The 17,465-nt window shown below is 37.6% G+C and overlaps 1 protein-coding gene across 8 annotated transcripts in view; it reads left to right on the top strand.

Moving 5' to 3' along the window:
- The window catches only part of RYR2 (ryanodine receptor 2), an 805,689-nt gene that overhangs the window by 439,676 nt on the left and 348,548 nt on the right, over positions 1–17,465 (top strand). For all 8 annotated transcript variants that reach the window (XM_033200167.1, XM_033200166.1, XM_033200162.1 and 5 more), the window contains exon 17: positions 9,844–9,939. In XM_033200167.1, coding sequence (XP_033056058.1) covers positions 9,844–9,939 — 96 coding nt within the window. The remainder of the gene's footprint in view (positions 1–9,843; positions 9,940–17,465) is intronic.

Genomic DNA, 17,465 nt, shown 5'->3' with positions numbered 1-17,465 from the left:
TTGGGGCTTGCGTAGCTCACAGTCTACCAGTGGGTTTGACACAGTGGCTCCATCTGGTCTCCAGAATAAGCTTCTTTATGTCTCCACTCTGCCTTCCATGGGGTCATCTTCTTTCAGTGCTGGCTTTTCTTGATGGCCTCAACTGTCTGCTCTCAGCTCCTAGTACTGCGTACTTTCTTTCGGACATGAGAAAAGTGAAAGAGGGCTTGTTGCAGAAGTTATACCTCGAGAAAGAGTGCGCTATTTCCTAAAATCCCCAAATACAGTGCACCTTGCATGTCATTAGCCCAAAATGTGTCTGGCCATTCCTGAACCAGTCATTCTGGCAAGAGTAGAGAAATTTTACCAACACTGGTCTTGACTGATCAGGGACCCACTCTTGAAACTGGGTCAAGTCCTTGGACTGTCCATCTGTTGTACAGGGAATGAATGTTATAGAGGATGCTGCCCAGGAAGCTGAAGTTTTCACCCCAGTTGTTGACTTGTTTACTTATTCAAAGGGTTTTATGAACTGAATTCTAATCGGAATGCTTTTATTCACTACCTAGCACTATGCTTGAATAGAGTAGGCAGTCAATAAATATTTGCTTGAATTATTTAATAAATACATTACAGAGATTTCCATTGACTTCTGTAGCAGGGTGGATTTGGCTATCAATTTAGTGTATTAAAAACCAGTGGATCTCTTACTCCTCTTTCATTAGGTTCCTTTCTTGAAAAATAAGCACCTGACCTTTCATTCAGGCATATAGCAAGTGGCACCTATTGTTACTATAAATATTACCTGTAAAATGGCAATAATCATTCCCCTCATAAGGTTGTTGAGTGGCTTAAATATTATAATGTATAGAAAATGCTCAGTATCACATATTATTGTTCTTCTTATCATTATTCCCATTTCTTTTGGATACTTATTATCATCCTTTCCCTTGTTAACATAGTAAAGCTTTTGTCTCCAACCTCTTGCTCCATTCTTCTTGTTATTGTTTTGCTTTACAAAGATGTCCTAGAAAAGAAACTTTACTTAGATTTGTTGGATATAGCAAAGAATGTTATGGATTAGCCAATAGAGCACATAGAATCATGATTATTGTAGGTGTATACTGGTTCTTGTTTTCCTCATCGGAAAATGGCAGGAACAAAGTTTGCTTTATCACTATCCTCAGACTGCAGATTTTATATTCTATTATTCTACCCGTTTTTGAACACAGCATCACATATCTGCATCTTTACCGTCTGGTATACAGCTAAATACTTCAGATATCAATGATATTCACATATGGTAAAATTTGTGGTTAATCTCTTTACCTCCACTCCTTCTCCTTTCTAGTCTTTACTCAGACCTCAGGGAGCTCTCACACACTTCTCATGAACTTTCAGAGACTCTGTGACTTGGTTTGCACCCTTCTTTTAAGAAGAAGTGTCTGGTCTGTCTCTTCCTTTCACCAGCAACCAGATGTTGCTGGTCTGTCTCTAACCTCTCTGTATTGCATTCTTTGAGTTCTTGGTCTGGTCTGTCCCTTCCTTTCACCTTTGATGTCGCTGATTCTGTCTAGTTAGGGGGCTACAACTTGGGAGAGAGATCTTGATATTTTATTTTTCATTATTCTGAATCTATTAACATGCATTACTTTTATAACTGAAAAAAGTAATTAACATATATCTCATGTCAGATAATTGACAGTAAAAGTAAAAACTGAATGTACTAATTACAGTTGAGTAAAAAGAAAAAACAAAACATTTATATATTAGTGCAAATGAAGAGACTCTCTTCCCATAATCTACGTGGTAATTTTAGTGGGAAGTGGGGTGTTTCCAATGGATAGAGTTATGAGAGGTTTTTTAATGTTTTTGAGTTCTTATGATTTTCTTTTTGTGTTATAGTAAGCATTGATTTCATGACCAGAAAAAGGTAACAAATGCAACTTGATGTTGAATTTTGACATGCAAAAGACTTCAGAACCATCTGCTGCCAATATTTTTCATTGAATTCATTGTAATCATAAGATAGCCATATATACCTAAATATATACTTCAGTTTGTCTGGAAAAGTCTCAGATCTGCAGCAATAATTGGAGTCCTATAAGACATGTGTATCTACCTTTCCTTCTTTATTTGGCTATCAAAACCTTTGGTTCAAATATTAACTCCAAATTTGTTAAGTCTCCTTCCCATTATTCCAAATAGGTAGACCATAGATTCTCTACTGGAGTTATACATGACATAAGCCACTGTCTTTGTATTTTTTCTTCAGTGTGTCTATTTTTCATGGAGAGAAAACCAAGAAGGTGGGAATGAAAATCTATAACAATTTTGCATTTTTCATGTGTTTTAGGTGGAGAATGACAAAGGTAGATTTATGAGCCTGCTGTTTGGAATACCTCAGGATCTTAGAAACAGCGATACTCATAGTTGGAAAGGCATCGCTGTGGCATGCTTTCATACATCTTTTCTGACATCCACATGATTAATCTGTGGGATGCTTACAAGACAGAATGATTTTCTAAAGATGTCTGAGAAATGGCTCTTTGGCAAACTTTCCTGTGAATACTCATTTTCTGAAGATTCAAAGTATGAAACCAACAAGGATAGATTGCTGCTTTTTGAGTGTGGCCAAAATGAATGTTTGAAGACTTGGAAAGGATACAGCCATTAGCCATTATTTTTGCACATCCAGACCATTTTCCCAGTGTCTCAGGGAGGCAGATCTCCCTAAATGCCATAAAACATTGAGAAAAGGCAGTCAAGAGGTGAAAAATAAGGAAATGGGCTTTAGACATGCACACATCAGGTGTTGTTCTAATGTTTGTGCATCTAGATAGTTCCGATCTTGTTCTTCAGGAAGTCTCAGAAACGTATCTTATAAACAAGACACATCCTTTAAAATGTTCAGCTTGATAAGTCTCATTGTCTCTCACCCTTGCAAGTCCCTGGGTAGGAGTCCTCAAACTCCAGTTTACAAGATCCCCAAATGCAGGGACAGCGCTCCAAGCTCTCCAAGAAGTTTCAATGCATTACCTTCTTAGATTCTTCAGTACATTCTGAAGTGTTCTGTTTTGTTTGTTTGTTTAATGGGTTTTGGTTTTTTTCAGGCTTAGCAGCATCTACTTGTTAATCTCAGTATTTTGAAAAATGTTTCTAGATTTTAGTCCAATTAGCCCCTCATTTTTCTGTGCTGTGTAGGGCCTGTTACTTAGTGTTTCTAAACTTTGAATATAAACTTCAAGAGGGATGTTGTTTCATTTGCTCTGTATCTCCAGCACCTAGAACAATGCTTGACACCAAGCAGGGAATGAGTATTTGTTGTGTCAGTTTTTAAAGTGAAGGTAATTTCTTGGAATTTCTTTAAATCTAAATTTTTCTGTAAGTCTCAGATTTTTTTTAGTCTTTTGTGAAATTTTGAGTTCAAGAATTTAAAGACATTGAAGCATGAAGCCTCCGGGGATAGGACGATTCTAATAAAACAGAAGAATATTGCATGATTCCACTTATAAGAAGTATCTAGAATGATTAAATTCATAGAATTAAAGAATGGGGACAGGCAAAGTGACTCATTTCTGTAATCTCATAATTTGGGAGGCCAAGGCAGTGGGATCACTTGAGGCCAGGAGTTGGAGACCATTCTGGGCAACGTAGCGAGATCCCGTCTCTACAGAAAGTTTAAAAATTAGCTGGATGCAGTGGCCTGTGTGCCAGTAATCCCAGCTACTGAGGAGGCTGAGGCGGGAGGATCACTTGAGCCCAGGAGGTTGAGGCTGCAGTGAGCTATGATTTTGCCACCTCACTCCAGCTTGGATGACAGAGTGAGAATCTGTCTCAAAAAGCAAAACAAAAGAAAAATCAAAAGATCGGAATGGTGATTGCCCAGGGACTGAGGAGTGTGGAATGGGTAGTTGCCAATCAATGGATATAGAATTTCAGTTAAGCAAAATTAATTAAGTTCTAGAAATATACTGTATGACATTGTACCAAGAGTCGACGATACTGTATTGTGCACTTTGAAATTTGTTAAAATGATAGATCTCATGTTAAATATTCTTACTACAGGAAACTAAATTGTTAAAAAGTAAAGAAATGCAGAATAGTGTCTTCGTTTTTAAAAACCATTTTTTATTAATTGTGAATATTGCATGACTTTCATATTCTAACTGGATAAAAGTGTAGGGATTTAATTAGTTATTTAACATTAATAAAACTGGTTTGGTGAATTAGCCTTTCCTTCTTCAGAGCTTAATTCAAAGCTCTTTTGTATTACTTAAGTTGGACTGCAGTTATTTAACCACTGATATTCTTATTTTATAGGAGACTGGACACTATCCATTCAGTTATGTTCAGAAATACCATACCTACTAAGTTGCAGGCACCATATCAAATGTAATAAAACAGAGTGTCACATATAAAATAGCTTAAAATATCATAGAAGATGACCTGTAAGTCATTGGAGTGTGTTTATTCACATTTTGAGCCCACATTCACAGGGCCAGCTCTAGTGCCTTATATTCACATTGACATTTCTTAAATATATGAGAACAAAGACCTATATGGAAGGTAAAAGATCTTAAGTTAGTCTTTAATTAGGCAGTGATCAAAGAGTATTGTAAAGTTTTAGGGAAGAACATTTGTCTTTTGTTTTTGTCCTTGACACACCATGTGAAGTTGCCGTTGCACTTGGGAGACGACAGTGGTGCTCGGAGACCATCTCTTAATGAGAACCACTACGGATACTGATGCCATGGTTTTCCGTTTGATTTTTGGAAAGACATTCACTTTATTGTACTATTTGGTATTAAAATTAATACACTTTAGATAAGGAAGAAGTAAGAAAAATTAGGAAGGTGGAAACTAGTCTTCAACTTCACCACTCATTTTAATGTATAACCTTTAAAAATGTTGCCTTAAATATTTATCACGTTATACACGCACAGAACATTTTGCACACCTGCATGCATGCTTGCAGAATAACATTGTATGTGCGTATCTGTGCACATCTTTGCAGCAAGACATCACCTATTCCTTCCTCCCCTTGAAGATTTGCTCATCTTGCTCCAAATTCCAGGTTCACGGACTAAGATAGACAAAAGGCTTTCCTTTGATGTTGGTATGTTTTAGGGGTTTATTTGGTTACAATTTTTCAGACTTCTATGCTTTTTTATTGTTGTCTATTTTTTCTCCAAGAGTGAAATTGTAGCCACAGAACATCACCTCTTCACATCCTGACTTCCATTCTTATTGAGCATTTGTGATTTTTTTGACAGAATTTATTGCAGGTTCAAAGGGTCACTGTGAAAGATCATATTACAGCACATGGCCCTTTTTTTTCCTGTCTTGGGTCCATTCTTCTTCCACTTTATTTTGGAATAAGAAAATGTACCTTTTTGACCTGGGGAAGCAGTCGCACTAACCTCAATCTTCCTCAAGGTCTCTGTTTCTATGTCAGTCTCTTATCAAGATATTTGTCCCCAAAATATCAGTTCTCATTCTCTAAGAAATATTCTGAAAAACAGTTTTCTCCATGCTGTACATGTACTTATATTCAGTGGATACATTTACTTTACAAAAATGGAATCATGCTATCAATGTTCTTTTATGGCAGATGTTTTCAATTAATTCTATATTGTGGGCCTCTATCTTTGGCAGTAACTATAAACCTTCATCAGGCTTTAGCAGATGTACACTTCTGTGCTGAAGGAATGTCACCATTTATTTATTTAGGCACACTTAGGCTATTCCAGTATTTTGCTATTATAAAGAATGTTGTGATGAGCTTCCTTGTATTTCTCTGCGTACTTTTCCATTACTTAGAAAGTCACGTAACTTATTTCTTCTTAACTGACTGGATGAATTATAATAATTCACAGACTCCATTTTTCTGTAAAATATATTGGTACCCATGACATGCGCCTACATGCACACACACGCACACACACACACACACGCACATGCATGCAGGCACGGTGTTCAGGAGACACTATTTTACTGAGTTAATTTTTTTCATTATAAATGTATACATTTTTCATAGTATATTGAGATTGTTTTATCTTTGACTCATGAACAGATTTCCTGATATATTTTTGTGTCTTTGGAGGAATGAATCTCCACTTGAATGAAATGTTGCTAATGTATTGCTAAATTTGAATTATAAATACTAAATTTATATTGCTAAATTTGATTTAATTTCATTAATATATAAATTTATATAATATTTTTGGATTTATAAGTAAGAGTTCTTGTTTTGTAATGTGTGCTTTGATATTAATGTCACTGATACTGTCTTCGTGAAATCATCAGAGAAGTTTCCTTAGTTTTTTGGCTTTGGAATATGGTCATGTGTCACTTACTCATTGGACTAGTTCTAAGGAAAACATCTTGCAAACATCATGGAACTTACACAAACCTCCGTGTTACAGCCTACTGCAGAGCTACGCTATATGGGATAGCCTAATGCGTGGCTACGCTGTACGGGATAGCCTACTGCGCGGCTACGCTAAACGGGATGGCCTACTGCGCGGCTACACTCTATGGGATAGCCTACTGCTCCTGCGCTACGTAACCTATGGCTGTACATATGTACAGCAATGTGTACAGCATATTACCATACTGAATGAGCAGTTGTAGCACAGTGGTATTTGTATCTAAGCATAGAAAGGTACAGTAAAAATACAGTCTTATGGGGTTAAGGCACGATCATTTTATCTGTTTCATTGTTGACCAAATCATTGTTATGCAGCATATGAAGTAGTATAGAAATTACTTATTTATTGAATATGTGTGAAAAAGCTTTTGGTCTTTGATATGCTTTTCAATATTACTCATGATTTATTATTCTGTTTAGGTGTTCTCCCTTCTATGGGGTCAGTTTTAGTGAAAAAAAAAAACCTATCTGTATATCTATGTATCTATATATGGTTGTGCTTATAATTCTTTTTTTTTTTGAGATAGGGTCTCACTCCGTCACCCAGGGTGGAGTGCAGTTGTGATATCATGGCTCATGGCAGCCTTGACCTTCCAGGCTCACGCAATCTTCCCTCCTCAGCCTCCCAAGTAGCTAGGACCACAGGCATGTACCAGCATGCCTGGAAAATTTTTAAAAAATTTTTGTGCAGACTGGGTCATGCTATGTGGCCCAGGCTGGTCATAAACTCCTGGGCTCAAGTGATCCTCCCACCTTGGCTCTCAAAGTGCTGGGATTACAGGCATGAGCCACCACGTCTGGTGTAATGCCCTTTTCTTAATTTTGTCCTTTTTTCCTTCTCTTTTTGATTAAAGTAGTAGTTGGTAGTCAGCTTATATTTAAAAAATAGCCCTTGAATGTATTCTCGATCAATCTTACTATTATATAAATTATTTCTATTTCTAATGCATTAATTTCTACTTTTATTGCTATTTATATATTTTTTCTATTTTACTGCTATTTATTTGATGTTCTTTTTCTCTATTTCAAAAGACTTATTTGCCATTTTTCACCCAACTGCTTAGCAATTAAAGTGTTTAATTTTGCCTTGAGTACACTTTTGGCCATTTGCCATTGGTTGTGTTAGGTATTTATTAGATATTTTACCATTTATTAGATATTTACCATTGGTTGTTGGTTGTGTTTGATATTTATTAGATATTTTATATTATGGTATTGATTCCATCACTGACCCAAGAGTTATTAAAGAGAGAGTTTAAATTTTTATATGCTTTGGTTTTATTTTCATTCCTGCTTTTCTTACTAAATTCTGACATAGTTCTGTCAGAGAACATGGTTTATACCACGTCTGTTTGCAGTAAATTTAATGAAATTTTCTTTGTGGCTCACTCTATAATTTTCTTAAACGCCCCATGGCTTATTAAAAGAGTTAATTCTTACACTATTAGTTTCTTTCAAGAATCACTTATGTTATATATATATCATTTTAGATAGATAATATGATAATGATACATGTTTTATATATACCTATATAATTTTAGATAATACAATAGATAGCTTATATATAATTTTATATAGCTATATATAATTACATATGTTATATATAAAATCAGTTTTACAAAATCAGAAATAAAATGAAAAGCATGAGTGAAGTTTTAAACAAAAGGGACTCTTAAAATTCAAAAACTTTATCATGTCCTTTTTCCTAATTGTTATTGTTCTAAATTGGGAACAGATATTCTTACGGAATAAAATTAGAAGTTCTGCTTAACACATAGTACTTCTCGTTCCTCTGCTGTCTTCCACCCCTATCTTTTGTTCGCTGTACTCTGCAGTCTGTGAGTATATCTCACTGGCTGGCTCTTAGGGGAGGCTGCCGGACCCAGAGCCAGAGGAGAGCCTGAGTAATTAGTATATTAGCTCTGAATCTCTGTACAAATGTCACGGAGGCTCTATACACAAAAAAGCTCTTCTCATGCAGTTGGCGTCTTTTCTGTGTGTTTCTTTTCTTACTCTCAGGTCAGATAATAACTTTATTTCTTTATTTTTGGAAAGAGGGAACGTGAAGGACATCTTTAAGTTTAATTGTACACTGTAACTGTAGAGTCTTTTCCCTCCTACTCTTAACAAGAAGGTTAACAGGCAGTAGCCTCAAACTTCACTTCTTCAAACAGCTTGCATCAGCTACCAGATTTTCTCTCTTTTTTTTTTTTTTTTTTTGAGACAGAGTCTCGCACTGTCACCCAGGCTGGAGTGCAATGGCGCGATCTTGGCTCACTGCAACATCCACCTCCCGGGTTCAAGCTATTCTTCTGCCTCAGCCTCCCGAGTAGCTGGGACTACAGGTGCCCACCACCATGCCTGGCTAATTTTTTGCATTTTTAGTAGAGATGGGGTTTCACTATGTTGGTCAGGCTGGTCTCAAGTTCCTGACCTCATGATCCGCCTGCCTCAGCCTCCCAAAGTGCTCGGATTACAGGTGTGAGCCACCGCGCCTGGCCTACCAGAGTTTCAATAGCAATTATTCTTATAGAGACATGTTTCTCTCTTTAAATATCATATTGTCTAAAAGTCTTGCCATCCCTTCATAAGCAATTGTACTGTTTCTGAATAAACATAGGTGTATAAGAGTAGAAAATATTTACCAGGCTTGCTTTGAATTTAATGATTTTGAAAAATTAAAAGTTTAAAATTGAATGTATAAACTAGGCTGAAAGAGATCAGAAACATCACATAGGAATTTTATTTAAAATGGGTTCTTCAATCAAAGAAGTATAGAAAACAGTAGTCTGAGCCAAGCTAGAATCAGTTTCTTTACTGCAGAATTTCAGGTCTTTAATATGCATTGTGAATCTCTAAATCCAAGGAAATGATATAAGAAAATAAAAAGGTTTCAAAGTTAGTGGCTATTGGTCTTCTCATCCATTATTTAACGTAACATTTAATTATATCTCTCTGTATACCTGTTAGAATTATAACTACTAGTTATATCTCCTAGTATTTTGTGGTTCATTTTCAGAAAAACTGATTTGCTCTTTTTATTATATAGGTAAGCAAATTGGGCTTGAGAGAGACAGAATAATTTAATCTCATGGCTAATTAAAAGCAATGGGTATTAGAACCCAAGTGAGGGAACTCCTAGGAGACTGGTTTTTCCATTACCCTTCATTATTACCTCCCCATGTGAAATTTACTTTCCAAAATCACATTCCTTCTAATGACCAGTGGTTTTCTTCAGTCTCAATTAATAATTATTAATTTGTCTTTAATGTCTCAGTGTTGTATATGTATGTGTATATATGTTTGTATAAGTTTTAGATGTAACATGAAGATATTTTGTTCTTGATCCAATATTTTAGGGCCGCTATTAGCTTATCTAAATTTTCGAGCTAGAAAATGACATAAAGATGAATCTATTTCTTCTTTTGCAGCGGCTCTAATTAGAGGAAATCGTAAAAACTGTGCTCAGTTTTCCGGCTCCCTTGACTGGTTGATCAGCAGATTGGAAAGACTGGAAGCTTCTTCGGGTATGTTTTCTAGTTTTCTCCTTGTTGTGATAGATCACTCCTATTTTTCTTTTCTTCATGTCCTTTAAGACAAAAAAAAAAAAAAAAAAAAAAAAACTTTGAGTGGGATGTGGTGGTGTGTACCGAGTCCCAGATACTCAGGAGGCTGAGGTAGGAGGATCACTTGAGGCCAGGAGTTTGAGGCTGTAGTGCACTATGGTTGCTGCACTCCAACATGGACAACATACTGAGACCCCATCTCTAAAAAACAAAAACAAAAACAAAAACCTCTGATGTTTGGTGTAATATTAAGTGTTTTCCTTTTAAATTATGTTAAGTATTTTTACTTATTGAGAAATCATTAGTATTTTCATTAGTCATTTCTGAGTAGTCATCTAACAATATCATGTCCATTTATATTTTAAAAAGCCTATTTATAAAGCCCAGAAAAACACTGAAGAGCCAGAATTTGCATTCTTTTTCAAATTGATTACTGCTAGTCTATTCTATAAATAAAAAGGTCAGTTTGGAGTTCTCATTGTTTTCCTTGTATTCGAAAGATTATTTGGATAGATTGGGGAGAAAATTTGTTTTCCAAATCCTAGAGCATAATATTTTATTTAAAGGAAATTTAGTAAATACTCACAAATGGTCTATGTAATAGTAAAATATAGGCAGTAAACTCGGTACACACGTCTCTAACAAGATGTTAGTTTTGTTTCGGTATTGTGGACTTATCAATGACTGTGATGATTTATCAGTGATTTTGGACTTATCAGTATTAAATCAGTGATTTGATTTGTTAGTTTTGTTTCGGTATTGTGGACTTATCAATGACTGTGATGATTTATCAGTGATTTTGGACTTATCAGTATTAAATCAGTGATTTGAACTTGTTAGAGCTCTCTAGTTCAAACATAATTGTTTGAACTCTCTAGTGCCATAGATGGCCTCAGTGACACCCAGATGAATCTACTGCTTTTCCATCTGTTTGCACAGTATTTCATTATTTACCCTTCTCTATCTCTAATGCCCTCTTATGCTACTTATTTTTCCTCTCAGTTTCCTTCGTTAGTAATGAACTTCTTGAAGATAGGGGCATGGTTTCATTCATCTTTGTTCTCTCTGGATCTACCATACCATCTGGCACCTATAGGTGTTTAGTATTGTCTGTTGAATGAATGGATGGATGAATGTTAAAATTCACTCAAAAAATACCACTGTCCATACAAAATAGTTCTGCGACTTTTGCATGATAAAGACCCACTCAGGGACAGGTTTGTTGGAATTGAATGAATAGAGACAGAGAAACAGCTATGATTAGAGAGAGTAATTTTAAGTCACAGAGAAAAATTTGTAGAGTTTAGATAGTGGAGGACAAAAATTTGAGTCACAATGAGTACTTGGGCACTGCTAGATCATTAGGTAGCAGAAGTAAGATAGAAATGGAGATTGTTATAATAAAAACAAAAATAATTATGAGATGAGGGTGTTAAGAGTATCATAACATGAATGTAGTGACTGGGCATTAATTGCAGAATATATTAAGGAAAAACCTGTAACTACTAGCAGAAAGAGTAACCAAGTAAGTGGTACTGAAGCAAAGTCATTGTCTGGGGTAAATACCTGAGATTCGTTGTCTTGCACCAAGAAAATTAAGGACATGGACATATACACACAAAGAGTGAGTTTAGGAGCAGAGGTTTAATAGGCAAAAGAAAGAGAAAGGAGAACAGCTCTTTCAGAGAGAGAGAGGGATAGGTAGGGAGACAGAGAGAGAGAGAGAGAGAGAGAGGGGGGAGGGGGGAGGGGGGGGGGGGGGAGAGGGGGGAGAGAGAGAGAGAGAGAGAGCGAGAGAGCGCGCGCGAGCCTGAATGAGAAATCTGGCCTTCACCAGAGTGCACCAGATTTTATAGGCAGGCTTGAGGAGGTGGTATCTGATTTGCATAGGGCCTGGTGTGACATTTGCATAGCATGCCAGGAAGGCTGGCCACCTCACCCTAATCTTAGGCAAATGCGCTTTCCACTTGGCAGGTGCCATGTTGCCTGCTCCTTATTGTACACGTGGCTGGCAAGGAGACGGGATCATGGAGCCGCCATTTTGAACATGCTTGGTCGCAGGTGGCCTTTCCCTATTGGCACAACTGCTGGCATTCACCCGTGGATGCTTCCAACTTGCTTGTCTATGTCTGCAGCTCGATTTTGCAGGCTGCTCTTTGTTAGAAAAGAAAATGATTTGGGGACTGCTTTTCACTAAAAGCTAAACCTTACCAAGGACTCCTGTACCCTTACTGTCTGCCTGAATAATTTCTCCTTAACTCCTGTATCAGAAACAAGATGGTGGCATAGATTGCAAAAATGGATAAATGTTTAGGGCAAAGTGTCCAGAATCACTGGAAAGCTACAGAAGACATTTAAAAAATGCTCATCTCTTTTGCTGGACCCAGTGGTATCTGTAAAGGGATAGGTGCAGGGCAGCCTGAGAGCAGAGTGTTAACACTGGCTGAGTCAAGTGCAGCAAAATGTTTAACTCGAAACCAGAGAGAGAGAGAAGGCATGAAAAGAGCCAAGCATCCTTTAAAGTCAACCAAGTAGAGTCCAGTGTTTTTAGAGTCTTCAGTTTGGTCATTTATAGGCACAGTTTCATCAGATACAAATTATTATTTGCTGTTGTCTTTTTCCAGTCAATCTGTTGATTGCAGGCATTCCTACTGAAAAGGGAGGCCCTGTGCTCAGAGATAACATAATGAAAGTCAAGGGAAAGAAGGACCCTTAGAGAATATTTAATCTAATATTCTTACGTTAGAGGAAAAGAAATTGAGGCAAAGAACATTTAAATGACTGACTCTAAATCCTAGAATTAATTATTGTTACTGCGAAGGTTAAAACTCAGCTCCCTAGCATCAGACTTGAAATATGTCCATGATACTTCGTAGCTCCTGTTTTTAAAGTATCTAAAATATATTTTGCTAAAGAGTTTTTCTACTGTAGTTAACATTTATGCTTCTAATAAACTGTTTTTTCCCCAGAGGAAGTGGTGTTGCTTAGTTTTTAGAGGCAGTAACAATGATGAGATGCATGTGTATATGTGTATAACTTACTTCAGTTGTGCTTTGCTGTTTGCTAAGTGCATACGTATGCATCAGTTTTTTTCTCTCTGTAATAACTCTGACGTTGCTGAACACATATTCTCCTTATCTTGTTAGTGCCCTAGCTGCAGATTCAAACTGAAGAATTCTTGAGTAGAAAAGGGATCAAAAGTAGGGTTAATTGTCTTCCTGGGATCTAGACCCCTCTAGTCTTTACTGCTTTGGCAGGTCTCCAGTGCCTTGGTTGTTCTGGTTGACATCTGGCCTGAAGCACCTAGTTTACCGTTGCTAGATGCAGAAAAATGCCTAGGATTGCCTTAAAAAACAATATTGGAAACGAAGTGATGAATCGTAGGTGAATAGTTAAATTATATTACAACAATATTTTCAGCTATATTATAGGTATTGCCAATAATTGTTTAGATGTATATCCTGAAATATATTTAAAATATATTTTTAAGTGAAAATTCATTTTTAGAGTGTGTGATAGGATATATTTTTGTAAAAAAAAATGAAGATAAAGGAAAGTAGAAAGGAAGAAATGAAAAAAGGAAAGAAGGGGCAAAAACCCTGTATAATATGTATATATGTCTCCACATGCATAGGCTGTAGAAATATGTACACCGCTGGTTACTTTGGTGACCAAGGAGTTCAAATTAGAGGAAAGAAAAAGGGTAAAACACTAGGTTCTCTAGGACAGGGAATTGCTTGTCAAAACCTGTGATAAATAGCAAATTGGAAGTCATTAGACCCAAAGGATAGAGAAGACAGGGTCTAATGAACAGTAACACCAGTTATTTTTTCCACCTTCCTTTTACTTTTTTATTTTTTAATTATTGCTTTTTCCATTCTTTACATTCTGCCACTAATTTAGTGGCAGGGACAATAATGTTATCTACCCAATAGGGCTGTTAGGAGGATTAAATGATTAATATTTGTAAAGTACATAAAAAAGTATTTGGTGGCCGGGTGCAGTGGCTCACGCTTGTAATCCTAGCACTTTGGGAGACTGAGATGGGCAAATCACCTGAGGTCAGGAGTTTGAAACCAGCCTGGCCAACATGGTGAAACCCTGTCTCTACTACAAATACAAAAATTAGCCAGGCATGGTGGCAGTTACCTGTAATCCCAGCTACTGGGGAGGCTGAGGCACGAGAATCACTCAAGCTTGGGAGGCGGAGGTTACAGTTAGCTGAGATTGCACGACTGCACTCCAGCCTGGGCAACAGAGCGAGACTCCATCTCTATGTATCTATGTATCTATCTATCTGGCATATATGTACTTATTAAATTAGATCTGTCCATCCAACAATTTCAGTTAGATTCTTACAAAGTTTCCTGGCTGTAGATATTACACATTGTAAGAGGCCTTTTGGCAACATGGTGTTCAGCTGCAAGTAAGGGAAAGTTCTACTACCCTGACCCAAAGTAGGAAGGAGCCAGGCAGTCAACAGCACATGAGTTCCCTGCCATCGACCACCCAGTCTCCTGCCATTTCTCCTTTCCTCAGTCCCTCCTTCCTGTGCGTTGTTTTCTCTGATGCTGGCAGATGGCTGCAGCCTACGGGTTGCTGCATCTTTACTCCAGGCGAGAGGATTGAGGTAGGACTGAACCGATGGAGATACTGATAATGCAAGCATTACCTCTACAGTTACATGGCCAATAGACAGACCTCTCTCTGATATTATTACAAACAGTAATATCTTTTCAACATTTCATGAATTTACTTCCAAATATGATTTTACACTGTCGTGAATCATAGCTCCTGTCATTTCTGTTGCCAATAGTGAGGGAAAAAAGCTCATGAATATGGAAACGGGAAAGACGTGTGAGTAGAAAAACAAACAGCAAAGCTAGAGTAGAGGCTCTGGGAGTTGACAGGTGCAGGAAGCTGAGCTGCAGTCAGCCTTGACGGTCAGCTTTGTGCAGGTGTGTATGAGGGCCACAGAAATACACACACACACACACACATATATAGATGCATATATATATACACACACACACATACACACCTACATACATACCCCTACCTGTTGGGCAAGGGGTTTGAAACAGTTTCCGTCGTCCTGACAAGGTAACTGGTTTTACCTAAAACCTTTCCCACTCAATGTTCTATATATGCCTGGGACCGCAGTAATTAAGAAGTCAGAGTGAATACCTTTACATACAATCAGAAAAATATTTAAGGCTTGGGAAGAAGATTGTGTAGATTGCCTAACTCTGTGTTTTTGAACCACATTCTCCCCTCTCTTCTTTAGTTTTAGAAGCTGAAAAGCAAAATTCTCAACATCTTAACCTCACTTAAAACTGCAGGTGCCCATGTGCCCCTTTCTGGCCTGTAATGTCACCTCAACTCCCTGGGAGAGCTTTGCTTCCCAAAGAAACCTTTCTAGGAGAAAGACTCAGGCCCTACCTCAGTCTCTTGCTTGGAACAAAGATGCAGTAGCTGGTAGGCTGCAGCCATCTGTCAGCTTAAGAGAAAACACCTCCCAGGAAGGAGGAACTGAGGAAAGGAGAAATGGCAGGTGCCTGAGTGGTCGATGGCCTAGAACTTGTGCTGCTGACTGCCCGGCTCTTTCCTAGTTTGAGCCACAGTAGTAGGACTTTCCCTTACCTGCAGCTGAACACCATGTTGGTAAAAGGCCTCTTACAATGTGCAATATTTACAGCCAGGCAGCTTTGTAAGAATCTAACTGAAATTACCGGATGGACAGATCACATTTAATAAACCTGTGTATGCCAGATACTATTTTATGTGCTTTACAAATACTAATAATTTAATTCTAACAACCCTATAGGATAGGTCACATTATTGTCCCTGTCTAATAGATGAAGGGATAAAGGCTCAGAGAAATTCAGTAACTGAGCTAAGACAGAACCAGCTCCTGAAGCCAGGTAGTTTGGCATCAGTATCCTTGATCTTAATCACCCCACTGTGTTCTCTAAAGATTCTTACTGAGTATGAGATTATGAATGGAAATTAAAATATGTATAGTTATGTTGATGGAGTGTTCTCTTGTTTGGGGTCTCTGTGTTTGTGGGTTTTTTTATTTTTTAAGAAGCTAAAATTTCTAAGCAGGCTTTCATGGGCTTCCTCTTGATCTTATTTTCTTTGAGCCTCCTGTGCATTCTTACATTCCCCAGTTATATTTACATGTATAAATACCATGATGAGAAATGATCTGAGGCCCCAAAGTTAGGAAATAAGAAAAAGTGTGGGTGGTGGTAGTCATAAGTCATCTACAGTGGAAGTGGAAGCAAAAATTATACAGAGGCATGTTAGCAACACCAAGGGAGTTTTTAAAATTTTATTTTAAGTTGACAAACTATCACTGTATATATTTGTGGGATATGGCAGGATGTTATGATGTATGTATATAATATGGGATGATTAAATCAAGCTAATTAAATATCCATACCTCAGATACTTGTTAGTATTTGTGGTGAAAACACCAGTGACACCGGTCACTATACTAAGAGTATCTGATCAGTTTCTAAGCATGACCACACTCTAAATTCCTTTGGGGAGTGAAGGATCAATTACATCTTTTCCTTGACTTCATGTGTGTCTAGTGATTATGTCGCTGGACCAAAGTTAATTGAAAAGACAAAAGATTGATACGAGTAAGTCCAGTTGATTGAGTTGATGTATTTCAGAATGTTGGGTTTTTCTTCAGGATGTTCTCAGTCCTTGAAATACTATTTGGGGGCAAGAGATAACTGACTAAAAAGAGCTAGTCAGGAGGCTACAGAGTTTTTCTGAGTTTTACTTTTTGTGCAGTCTGTTCCCTGCACAGTGTTGCAGTGATGTAAGTTGTCTGTCTTTGGCATTCCTGCCGTTTCTTCCCCTCTCTTAGTAAGTGCCAGTGAGTCAAGTCCTGTCTGGGTTTCAGCCAAGGAAGGAGTCTTTGAGGCTGGTCGCAGTGGCTTATGCCTATAATCCCAGCATTTTGGGAGGCTGAGGTGGGCGGATCACCTGAGGTCAGGAGTTTGAAACCAGCCTGATCAACATAGTGAAACCCCATCTCTACTAAAATACAAAAAATTAGCCGGCGTGGTGGCAGGTGCCTGTAATTCCAGTTACTCAGGAGGCTAAGGCAGGAGAATCACTTGAACCTGGGAGGTGGGGGTTGCAGTGAGCCAAGATTGTGCCACTGCACTCCAGCCTGGGTGATAGAGTGAGACTCTGTCTCAAAAAAAAAAAAGTCTTTGAGTGGGCTCCAGATACCAAAGCTTCATGCTCAGGTACAGTACAACTTGTGGGTCCTGTAAATAGGATGGTTTAAAGCTTCCAAAGTCCTTACAACTCTTTCTTGCAGAGTATAAGCTCATCATTTTTCAAAGATAAAAAATTTGTAAGCTGTGGGGTAATTTGTGCCATAATCTTATGTAGCAGGAAGTTTTCCTCCTTGATAATTTACTTAAGTGTGAGCAATTGAATTAGAAAGAGCAAGAGCT

The sequence above is a fragment of the Trachypithecus francoisi genome, unplaced genomic scaffold, assembly GCF_009764315.1.
Source record: "Trachypithecus francoisi isolate TF-2019V2 unplaced genomic scaffold, Tfra_2.0 Lachesis_group5, whole genome shotgun sequence".
NCBI lineage: Eukaryota > Metazoa > Chordata > Mammalia > Primates > Cercopithecidae > Trachypithecus > Trachypithecus francoisi.
Note: the sequence above shows the minus strand (reverse complement) of the source record. Positions and strands in the feature narration are given on the sequence as shown.